General features: G+C 38.8%; 1 protein-coding gene across 1 annotated transcript in view; it reads right to left on the minus strand.

Moving 5' to 3' along the window:
• Window positions 1-12,428, minus strand: part of LOC308688120 (uncharacterized protein) — a 29,022-nt gene that overhangs the window by 9,152 nt on the left and 7,442 nt on the right. The window contains exons 2-3 of the mRNA XM_081361023.1: window positions 3,248-3,360; window positions 2,855-2,930 (exon numbers count right to left, since the gene is read on the minus strand). Of these exons, the coding sequence (XP_081217149.1) occupies window positions 2,855-2,930; window positions 3,248-3,360 (189 nt within the window). The remainder of the gene's footprint in view (window positions 1-2,854; window positions 2,931-3,247; window positions 3,361-12,428) is intronic.

A 12,428-nucleotide genomic window follows, 5' to 3' on the forward strand; every position in this document is an offset into this window, starting at 1 on the left:
CAGATGGTATAACCAAACATATCTTGTGGAGCGCTCTCGGAGTATGCATCTATTTGTAATTAAACTGTTTGACTTCAAAGATTTCTTATCCTGTTGCGCCCTTCAATAGGCCATGACCAGTGACTAGTCGATGTCAAGCTTAAAGCGTCATGGCAGAGCATTAAAGTATGCGCAACCCCGAGTATACATGTGTTTTTGTTGAGTATCATTCATACGTCAGACTGTTATGGCTCATATATGAAATTCATTGCAATTCAATGATAATTGAGTGATGGTCAAATAAATGTTCCCCAAAAGCTTGTTGTGTCATATTTGACATTTATATTAACATGAAAAAAAAAGAAAAAGAAAAAAAGAAAAAAAATGTTTTAACCCTAATCGGTAACACTTTATAATAACTGCACGCTATTAATCATTAGTTAAGCATTAGTAAACAGTTAATTCGTCATTTATAAAGCATTAATAGACATTAATAAGCAGTTTATAAATACATTTTTAAATGCTTTGTTCTTGATTTATAAGCATATCTATAATGTGTTTAATAATTGTATTTTCATACGTTATTAATTAACAATTTATAATTTCTAAATGAAGTATTCCATTATTTACAAACCGGTTATTTAGGAGTTGTCAGTGGTTCATAAGATCACTAAGAAAGTGTGAGTAAATGATTAATAAACTGTTTAAATACATATTATTATTCAGACATATAGTAATAGTTACTTAGTGTGTTAATACATGCTTTATTAACATGTATTTCTACTGTATTTCAGGGTTAATTCAGGTAGTTATAAAGCATTTAGTAGTGGTCTGTTAACTATTTTTGTGAGCTCATCTAAAGTGAGGACTATTTATGCCTTGTAAAGCATTTATAAAGAGATTTAAAGGCTGTTAAATTTTTTTTGTTCTGTATCACTGTGTTGTGTTTGTTTCCTTTTTCTGTTTAGAAGATCAATGAGTCTTTAAATCTCCTTTATAAATGCTTTACAAGGCATAAATAGTCCTTACTTGACTAGATGAGCTCACAAAAATAGTTAACTGACCACTACTAAATGCTTTATAACTACCTGAATTTACTACATTTACTTAGTGATCTTATTAATCAATGACAACACCTAGTTTGTAAATAATGGTAAATAATGCTATACTTCATTTAATAAATTATAAATTGATCATTAATAAAGTATGAAAATACAATTATTAAACACATTATAGATATGCTTATAAATCAAGAATAAAGCATTTATAGCTGTATTTATAAACTGCTTATTAATGTCTATTAATTCTTTATAAATGCTGAATGAACTGTTTAGTAATGCTTAGCTAATTATTAATAGCATGCAGTTATTATAAAGTGTTACCAAATAGGTAAGTAAACCCAAGTTGCTTCAGTCCAATAACTGTTGATCTTATATTTACTTTATAAGAATCATGAAAGATTTCACAGCAAAAAAGATTCACTTGTTAAAAAAGTCAATCAGAGGGCAGAAGGCATGAAGCAGATTGTGTAAATTTTTCAGTAAAAATTTTGTCAAATTTTTATAGGCCCTAGTAATTTGCATATTAAATATGATACAACAGGCTAATATATTTATAAATAGGCATTATACTTATTGTTTAACAGAATTTTACAAAGAATGTTTACTTTAAGTTATGAGAGAATAATAAATAATAATAATAATAAATGTGGCTAAATTTTTTTAATACGCATTGCCAAACAAGCATAGCCTGGGAAAACCCAGACAACTTCCGGCAAATTTAGATTTGCTCTGCAAGTAGTCTGGCAAAGAGCTCATTCAAGCCCATTTCTAATCCGTCGAAATGGCGGCACCAATCAGAAACGTTGGGGCGGGCTTTACACAATGACGATCGCTCTGATTGGTTTTAGGTCTATCCAATTGCGCCCAGAGGCATTTGAGTGACGTCCGTTTGTGAAGCGCACCAACTTTTAAATGCATTATTATATTCAAATTGCAAACACATGAGGACAGTCTCCATGAAAGAACCACTGGCAGATGAACGTGCTACTACATTTCTCTCCGAAACGGTAGGAAATTAAATTAGATTTAATAGAGGATTTTAACTGTGACAAGGTGATTGACAGGATGCACGCGACAGATCCATCCAATAAAGATGACTAAGTAGTATGTCCCAAAGCTTGCCTACTTTTTTGCTACACATTCAAAAGTAAATACCGTTTCTTCACAAAAAGAGTACATACTTTTATGGCGTAGTGTTACTTAGGCGAATTGGGACGCAGCATATGGCTTTACACGATGATGATCGCTCTGATTGGTTTTAGGTATATCCAATTGTGCCCAGAGGCATTTGAGCGACGTCCGTTGGTGACGCCCCTTTGGAAATTAGTTATTAATGAAGCTTTGCCAGACCATAACTCAGTTACTACTGAGAATGGTCTGGTTTTAACCAGGCTAAAACAAGCATTCTTTTTTAAACTAATTCATACCCCCAAAGGGGCAAAATATCCTATATTTTATATATATATATATATATATATATATATATATATATATATACACATTTTATATTTTTTTTCACTATGACTTAACGCAGCAATAAACAGATACAAACACACACATACCATGAGCCCTGACACACACACACACACACACACACACACACACACACACACACAAACTGGCCCAAAGAAAATAAACACGTTGCAATAACATACACAACAGGCATTCCAGTAATCCCCCACCTCGATATACACACAACTACATCACTCGACCACACAACAAACACAATTACTTGCCATCTCCTCCTAGCACGCACACAGATACACAAATGCAGTCTCTCTAGTCAGACCACACACACACACACACACACTCACCAGAGCTGAGAAGATTGTGTTTCATAGTATGGTCCATCAGCAGCAGGGACTCCGTGTTTGTCCTCACGACCGTCACCTGAAACACACATATTATAGGGTCTCACATAGATATTTGCACACTTATACTATCTCTGAAACATGCACAAATATAATGTTAAGCTGTATGGTTTACTTGAAAGAGTAATGGTACATTCACACTTACAGTGATTGAATCATTGGAGGTTACTGGTCACTTTGTTGCTGCTAATTGCTGTCAGTGTGAATACCACTTGACAATAGAGCTTGGCTCCTTATTTCTCGATCCAATTTCTCTCTTTTTTTTATAATTTTCTGTTTTCTGAAATATCAATTAAAGAAACAAAAAGGACAAAAAAAAAAAAAAAAACATTCTACCTTTCTCTGGTCCATAGCTGTTCTCTGACATGCTCTCTTCCTCATCCTCTGTGGCGAAGACTCTGTCGCACACCTTCACTGGTGTCCCTTTCCTTTTCCTTCCACAGCCACGTCTACGAAACACACACACACATCATCATCATCATCATCATCATCATCATCACATTAAACGGACAGCCTGAACAACTTAATCAGCAACAAAACATAAATCACCCAGACGAATCAATAACCTGGACACATCAGTGGATCAATGGAAATCACAGCACAAAACCTATTCAGTCTTACTTCTCTAAACCAAAAATGCAGACGGAAAACATGTTTAATTAAGACTCGTATAATGCACCTCTATTTGTTACTAAAAATAGCACTGCCTATACAATTAATCTGTTATACCTGGCTTAACTAAAGGAAGCCTGTCAACTGATCAGAATCATTATGTGTTAAGCACATCAGAAATATAATATAATGCTCATCTTAGCAAGCACCACTAATTAATCCACTACACATTCACTCTTCTTCTTCAAGAAGAATCAGTTAGTTAGAATCTATATATGTACATAATAACAGAACTCTGATCTAGAGAAGTTTTCCTCGCAAATCAATAATCCATAAAATCTTCAACAGTGGGTAACTGACCACATAAACGTGTGAGCTGCTGTTAATAGAGCAGTGTATGTAAGCCAAAGATTCGTTTTCCACAGATGCAGCGGTGAATGCTTAATTAGACACGTGTAGAGATGTGCAGTCTCTTGGTTACAGATGTGTTCAGTGTGTGTGTCGTGCCTGACGTATTCATTGAGCTGTGATAAGACTTAGTCTTGCCGACTGGATATTGATCTGGCCGACCCTCCATCTGGACCCGAGAGCATATGTTTGCGTGTGCTTGTGTGTGTGCAGGCAGGCGGATTCATATGTTCATCCCTCGATTCACCATTTCAGGTCAGCTTAATAAAGAACTGAGATAGAGGTAATTACAAAGACGATAAAAAAGTATATGAAACTTAATAAGAATACATGGCAGTATTAAACTGATGTGAATGATGGAAGTGGGTCAATGACATATAAAGCTTAAGTCGGCAAAGTAACACTTCGAGTGTCTACAGTGCCTAACACATTATTATTTTGTGGTTGTATTTTTTATTCATATTAACTTATAATTATTGCATTCTAGTTGCCACGTATTTTGTATTTTTAGCATCAATTTTACTTTTAAAGACAGAAACATATTCATACTCGTATACCAGTAATGCATTCAATACAATAATTCACAATCTTTTTTTTTGTTCACTTCGACCAATATGTGTTGGTTTAACCCCAGCACAAGCCCTCAAAAGTGAAGCCAAAATGTCTCGATCGCCCCCCCCGGTGACTGGTCCTAGTATAGGTCATAAGCCCCGCCTCCCAATGTTATTCAACGGGACGCGAGACCAACTAAACAATTAAATAACACTTCAAACATCTTTCTTCCGAAGGTGGTTTCTTTCATTTGCTGTCGTTTTTATCACGCTGATGTAAGTTCAAGTGTCTGTTTCAAAAATAAGTTGGTTTTTAGTTAGTTACGTGATGCTATAAAAACGATGATGTAACGTCATGATTGACAGCTGTGATTGACAGGTTCTCTGAGCGAAGTAGTCACTGAAGCACCAACGGACATTTTTTTTGGGATCTTCGGAGGACTAAGGAGATTTTATTTTAATAAGCCTCTTGTCGTACTGCAATACATTTTTTTAAAAGTGCACTCAGGGAGAGCGCATTCTGCGAGAGTGAGGGCGGAGCGTTGATTTCACGGCTTTACTTCCTGCTCACTACTGCGCAGGTCTGGTCCCGAGATCGCTACTGCGCAGACTCAAGTTCCAATATGTTAGCACCACAATGGGACCATAGACAGTATAAGAAATGGACACAGCGACCCCATAGACTTGAATGGAGAAAAGTGAAGCAAATTAGAAGCACTCACTTCCTGATGGCTGAGCATGCTGCGCAGACTCAAACTGAGCTTGATGACGTAGATGTGATGTGAGCAACCTGTCTGACAGTTGTAAGTCTTCTAGTAGCTGTGCCAAGAGAAATCTGAATCATTCCCTTCCGAATCTTGCAGAGACGGAGAGCGTGAGAAGGAGCTGTCCATGAGGTAGGAGCAGGAGCAACTGTATGACTCTCTATGGGCTTCTCCCTTGACTTTATCGGACTTTATGCCTCCACGTCCCCCCGATTGACTGTGAGCTTCTCCTCCTGTCTATACGGTAATTTCCAGAGAGTCGGGTGGTTATGATGCAATCATTAGCCTATTTTTACAAAAACTGCTTTTACGGGGCCATAACGTAAGATACAAGGTAATGGAGCCTTTTATACGTAGTCGTGTTTCTTTAGTAATAAACAATGAACAAATAGAGTCTTTAAAAGTTATTCGCTTTCAAAGTGACGCCAAAATGAATGGGAGTCAATGGAATGCTAACAGCAGGTGATGGCTTGTTAGCCAATGGCGCCCCCCGGGGGTGTTATGCTTTTAGGGTACTGGATTGCCCCCCTGATCGGGACACTGGCGGCTTTAGTTCTCACCAATGGAAGAGAGCGAAGGGTCGTCGGCCATCTTTTTTTAATCTATGGTTTAACCAAAGAGTATAGAAGTAACAAGAGGCGAAACTCAATAGAACGTTCCATTGCAACAAACTCCCCCATGCGCAGAGCTGCAGCTCCGCCATCTTGGACTGAACGCAACACAGCTGTCATAGAATTGAACGATACCGGGTTCAAATTCAAAAGCGGTTAAATGAACTAAAAAAGTAGTTTATAGTTTTTAATATCTCTAGAGCAGACATCCCATGTCTCCCGGAAGAACCGGGAGTCTCCCGCATATTGATAGCGGCTTTCTGATGCCCGCAAATTAGCTAAAACCACCCGGAATCTAGAGCGAGCGAGCAAGAGCGTGCAGCTCCAAACCGTAGAGCACACGGCAGAAAGGGTGAGGGAGCGAGATATCAACATATCAACCTAAAATGTGGAACACAACTTGTTCAGATTTTTTGCTTTCATTTTCTTGCAGTTCTAGAGTAAAATATATTTTGTATAAAATATAAATAATTATATTTTTTAAATTTGTACATTTTAATAAACTCAAACTTATATAACTTTTTTCTGTTTCACTTTCATAATTTATTTCACTTCAACAATAATCTGACAAATTAAAACAAGACCAACCATATGTCTAAATTCCAAAGCATTCTTGAATTACAACCATTTAAGTTTGGATAGTGATTTTCATGTTTATGCGAAAAAAAGGTGACAGGTAAAGGGTTAATTTCGTGATAACAATGAATTAATAAAGCGGTCATTTGCCAGGTTAGGTGTTCATATATCTCTGAAAGTATGCGATTTAAAAAGCCCATTTCGAGTCTTGACAATTTCGACCAAATACATTAGCAAACTGTTACTGCGGTTATGGGATAGCTTACATTAACGTTACTTTACCTGTTATCGTTGACGTTAGCTCACTTTAAAGTTCATAAAACCTTTTCTACTTTACCTCTCTGGATCTTTAGGGAATCTATGAGATGCTAGTTGATTGGTTGTACACTGGTAAGTTGTTGCAGTTGATGGCAGAACACTGTTTTCTTTGTTTCCAATTATTTCCAGACATATTGTTAATGCTGTACAGTAGTTGTGCTAACGGTAAAGTCGTTGGTTCAGTCCAAAATGGCGGCCGCGCTACCGAAGCGCCACCTAGTGGCTGTTGTCAAAACTGCAACGGAGTTTCGCCTCTTGTTACTTCTATACTCTTTGGTTTAACCCTTTCACACGCAAGTTCAAAATATTCTGGCTGACCCCCCAGTTTGAGTTTTTCAAGGCGACCGTTATTTAGAACGTGTCACTTTATGGTTTCCATGGTGACACGCCATTGCTTGTCATGTGACACACCGTAGCAACAACAGCGCTGAATGAATGATGATCTGCTTTTATGTAAATTTTCCTTTTTTATTCAAAATATTCACAAATTTGTTAGCTTTGGCATGAAATATCTGATATTCCGATTGTCAAATAAATGCAAGTGGAAGTGTTTTGTTGTTTAAACACCTTTATAACGATCGCGTTAGTTGAGCAGTATCCGCATGTTAGTTTGTGCCGCAGATGCAGTTCAGAGAATCGGATCTGTTGGATTTACAACACGTGAATTCATCCACTTCTCCCGAAATACATAAAAGTAGGCTAAGTGGCTGGTGAACTAGGAGAAGAATAGAGTAAACTCTAAAGTTACTTACACAATGTGTATCTGATAAAACGTGTCTAATTATAATGGAAAGGATTATTATTGCCTCTTCCATAGACATCAGTGTGTATTTTACAAACTCTAAATGTATTGTTTGTTTATTACTTATGTGAATTTATATATCTGAAACCTAAAATGAACATTATGTGGTTGAAAACACTAAAAAGTTGTGATATATGACAGCGTCCATTGAGCGCGCCTGTCTCTGGCTCAGCGCCAGCCAACACGCGAATTTGAATTTAGCAGTTGATCACGTGATGCACTGACTGACCGTTCTAATCACACCGGTGTGATCTTACGTGCAAAAGGGTTAAATCAAGAATTTACATGGTTGTACCACCTGATAAATATCAGTTTAAATCAGTTTAATTTTAATTTTAATTTTAAAGGCTTCTACTTGGATGCCTGTATTAGATTTAGCCTATATGCTAACAAGTTCATACATAGAATTTTTAAATACAATAAAGAAGTTTATGATAAAATAGCATTTTCCTAGTTTCTCGTTGGTTGTACCTGACATGGAAAGTGTACCAACCTACCCATACTTTAAAAGTAGCTATTTTCTAGCGGTATTTGAGAGAGATCTACAAACCTTTTCACTCTGCCACAAAAGATCAATTGGGCTCCTCTGGATGCTGCATTAACATGCTTACTCTTTATTTCCATTACTCTTATTACCAGTTCATAATAAAAGACCTATGTGTTCACTTAAAGGTGCACTGTGTAATCTTTAGCGGCATCCAGTGGTGAGGTTGCGAATTGCAACCAACAGAAGTAACAGTGGTCGACAGGAAAAGACGTCGTCGTCTAAGACAGCAGAAGAGTAGCCAGTTAAGCAATGAGGTTTCTTTACAAAGATAAATTAAAGGGGTCATGACATGTTTTTTTTATTTTCTTTTATTGTGTTCCCTTAGGTGCAATAATAGTATTACTATAGTTTTTTGGACAAAAAACGTTTAAAATTTAGTGATTTATGACCTTTTCCCACCCTGTTTCTCATGCTCTGATTCAAACAGTCTGTCTTGGGGGTGTTTCCCCTTTAAGAGTTCAGTGTTTACACCCACTGTTATGATTGGATAACGTCAGTGCCTATGCATCAATTGTTAACGCCTCCTTTTCAAAACGTGCGGATTTTGCGGAGCTGTGTTTACCGTTACCATAGTAACGGGTGATGCGTGCGAGGCGATGGCGATTGCAATAAATAACCATAACTTGCTGTAATTTTCTACCGATTTTCAAACGGTTTGGTTTGTTATAAATGTCAGAGATGTAGTTATGACACTGCATACATACACTGCATACATATGAATAATTATAACATACATGTTCAATCATTCGGAATTATAGCCACGTTAATAACGTTTGTAAGAAACCAAACCGTTTGTAAATCCGTCAAGATTTCAGCGAGATATGAGGATTTGTGTGCGTGCTGATCATTCACTTACATTAAAGCTGCCGTCGGCAACTTTTTTTTGATCATATTCAGTGAAAACGACACTATAATCCGAGAGAACAACATAAATAAATTGGTTTTAGAAAAAACCCCGAGCTTCTAACTCCACCTGGAGCGTGTTATTTGTTTTGCAAAAATCCACCGCTCCCGTCTCATCGGGTCCAATCAGCGCAGGGGGGTGTGAGATCTGACTGTCAATCACAGTTCGTGCACACGCCACAGATCCCCTCTCCCTCACGCAGACGCGCACATTACAATATCACATGCACACGACACGCCTGAAGTTCGCCTGAAGATTGTACGAACTACGAAGCGTGATGGCGGAGAGAAAATCTACTAACAAGCTTCCAATTCCTCTGTTATTGCTATCTATGGATAGATTAGTCAGGGCAGCCTACCTCCGAGTCCATGGTGTTGATCGATGCTGAAGAGATGGACGCGTTCACAGAAAATCAGGTACACATGCACTGACGATGGGCGGGTGCTCGTTGGTAGTGGGGGAGGGGCATGAGAGTTGTAAACATTCAAAATTTTGGCTAAGTCCACTCAATCTGCCAGACTTGCCGACTGCAGCTTTAAGCCTGCCTGTGACAAGATGACCGAACGGTGATGCCGGAAGTGACTGCGCCATAACGGCGCTGATCCACTTGTCCGACACGACTGTCGCGTGGTGTCGCGACGCCTCCCCACATTGGTACGTTGATGGGGGTTTACCGCTATGGGCGTGGTTTTGACCCAGCGGGAAATGTAGCGTATCAGAACAGAGGACCTGCGAGAGACTTCCCTCCGTCTCCATATGCTCTACTTCTATTGGATAGACGCGTCGCGTCTGACGGAATTCATTTGCATAAAGATGGGCATCGGCCAGCTTTTTGACGCGCAGCATTTTTTCAAATGAAGCGCCGCCTTCCCGGAATGCTTTGCGGGCGCGACAAAGTCGCTTGACGTCACCCATAGGAATATAATGGAGCGCGGCGCGACAGAAGTGTCGCACGGACAAGTGGATCAGCGCCGTATAGCTGCGTTCACACTACACGCGACCAAGCGACGCGATACCATTCATTTTCAATGGGGAGCGGGCGACTTCCGGCGACACGCGCGGTCGCGACCGTTGGCGACTGGATAGGGCGTGTCTGGCGACGCGACAAAGTTGAGAAACGTTTAACTTTATGCAAATGAAGAGCGACTTTCGCGAGCGACAACCAATAGGAGTGAAGTCAGTGGAGCCGTCACTCTTCAGTGCAGCGTCTGACCGAGGCAAGATGAATGAGAAGTTTATTTTAGCAGTCAGAAACTGTCCAATAATATATGACATGTCTCTGTGTACATACAGTGGTACTCGCCGTGCTGACTCCGAGCCCGAATGGTTTCGTGAACTCAGAAAGACCAGTATTTGCCCTTTTTCTGCAGTTAAATAGCCGCGATAGCACAGGGCAGTCACTGTTTCTCATTCATCTTTAATATTATGCATTTTATGTACTGATCCCATTTATATTTAGACTTTTCCTTCCAAAATGTTAGCTTGTAGCGGCAAGAAAACAGATTTGTTGTCTACAACACGTAACATCCGTGAATGTCCCTCACAAACATTATGTGTAGCCCAGAATAGTCCACACGGCCTTATCTTGTACAAAAGTTTTCTGGCAAAGCCAGCATCAAACTGCGATTGTTCTCTACTGTCACTCATCCTTGAAATGTGGAGAACACACGCTTAAATTAACACTGCCGTGACTGGGACGTCCGCGAAAAATAAACTGCATCCATCTTCCCCTGACGTCTGGATCTTTCAGCAGCGTATATTATTCAAACATGTTGTTTGTCCACAGGAACAGCACATCTGCGTGTCGTGACATCGCAATCTTCTTGTAAACAGACCCACTCGCTGCACGTCGACTGAACACATGTGAAGCACGTGACAGATGCGATGATGAAATGAGGCTAGTTATCTTGCGCTTGAAGCGTAGTTGTCTACGCTGGAGGCGGTCATATGCAAACGACTGCTACGTCACTTCGTACCGTGACGTCACTTCATACCATGGATCCAGAACGAGCTGTATTTAGAGCTTGATTAAATAAATGATTCGTTTATAATGGGGAGGACGTCTTAAGCTATGAAACTTGCAGGACGTTTTAATGGTACAAAGACCTCTTATATGACAAAAGATCAAGGCAAATTTGGTTTCTCATGTCATGACCCCTTTAAGAAATTAGGTTTACTTAATTATTCAGTAAAACGATATGTTATTGCAAATATTATTGTTACTTGTTCAGCATTGTGTCTGTTTTATTCGCTAACTTTAGCTAGCATCTTTGCATGAAGAACAACATAGTGACGAAACGCGTTTGTCCATTTAGGGCTACTGTAGAATTTTGAGACAGTACAGCACCGTTGAGACTGTACTTCTACCCCTTACAGCCTTGTTTTCATTTGTGTTAAATTAAATAAGGGGTACATAAGTTCCATTGTGACAGCTGCACTGATTCAGAAAAGAAAGGATTCAAAATAAGGAGGTGACTGTAGTTCAGATTTGATTTGCATTGTTACATATATGCTAGATAGCTGTTTTAAGCAACATGACAAAAAACACACACACTTAACACACACCATGACACTTGTAAGTTCATAAAAAAAACACTAAAAATAAATGGCATATAGTGCAAAACATTATTAATTCATCAACAATTTCCAATCCAATTCTAATGTAAGCCACAGCAACACTAGATTTTATGCTCCAATCACTTCAATTCATATGCAGTTTTGTCTTTGTCTTTTGCTCATCAGTCGGATGAACTCTAAACTGTGAATTTGCATAACAAAAGACATCTGACCAATAGACCAGTGGTTCTCCACCTTTCTGACTCCAAGGCTCCCGTTTGTCTGAGACAATACTCAAAAGCCATCCAATATAAGATCTGGTAATTCTATTGTACTAAAAAATATTTTTTAGCATTTTAATTAAGATTGTGTCAATAAATCTAAATGTAAGACTTATTGGGGGCCCCCCAGGAAGTTTGCTAAGGGCCTCTTGTGAATAATCGACTGAATAGAGGATCTAAAGGTATGGTGACATTGGTGAGATTTAGGTGAAATTTTGTGGGCAAATTGTCTATGATCAGAAGTATAGAGATGTATAAAGCTCACACAGAAGTGAGTCACTACTAAAGTCAAAGCCCCAGAGAGTGTAAATGTAAATGTGACTGCATCTTAAACGTCCTCTTGACCTCTTGGCTGAATTAAAAAAAAAAACCTGACATTTCAGTCAACAGGCCCAAAACTCTCACCCTAGCCACGGGCCATAGTGCCGTACTTACTGTTTAACGCTAACACACACATGCTCATTCACTCACACATTCTCCTTTTATTGTAAACCAGTGGTTTATCATCGGTGCGTTTACAAAGTCGACCGTGAGAACATGGACAAGTTCCACTGAGATCCATTTGAATAACATTCACTGTTTTCTGT

This window comes from Scardinius erythrophthalmus, assembly GCF_964197995.2.
Source record: "Scardinius erythrophthalmus genome assembly, chromosome: 3".
NCBI lineage: Eukaryota > Metazoa > Chordata > Actinopteri > Cypriniformes > Leuciscidae > Scardinius > Scardinius erythrophthalmus.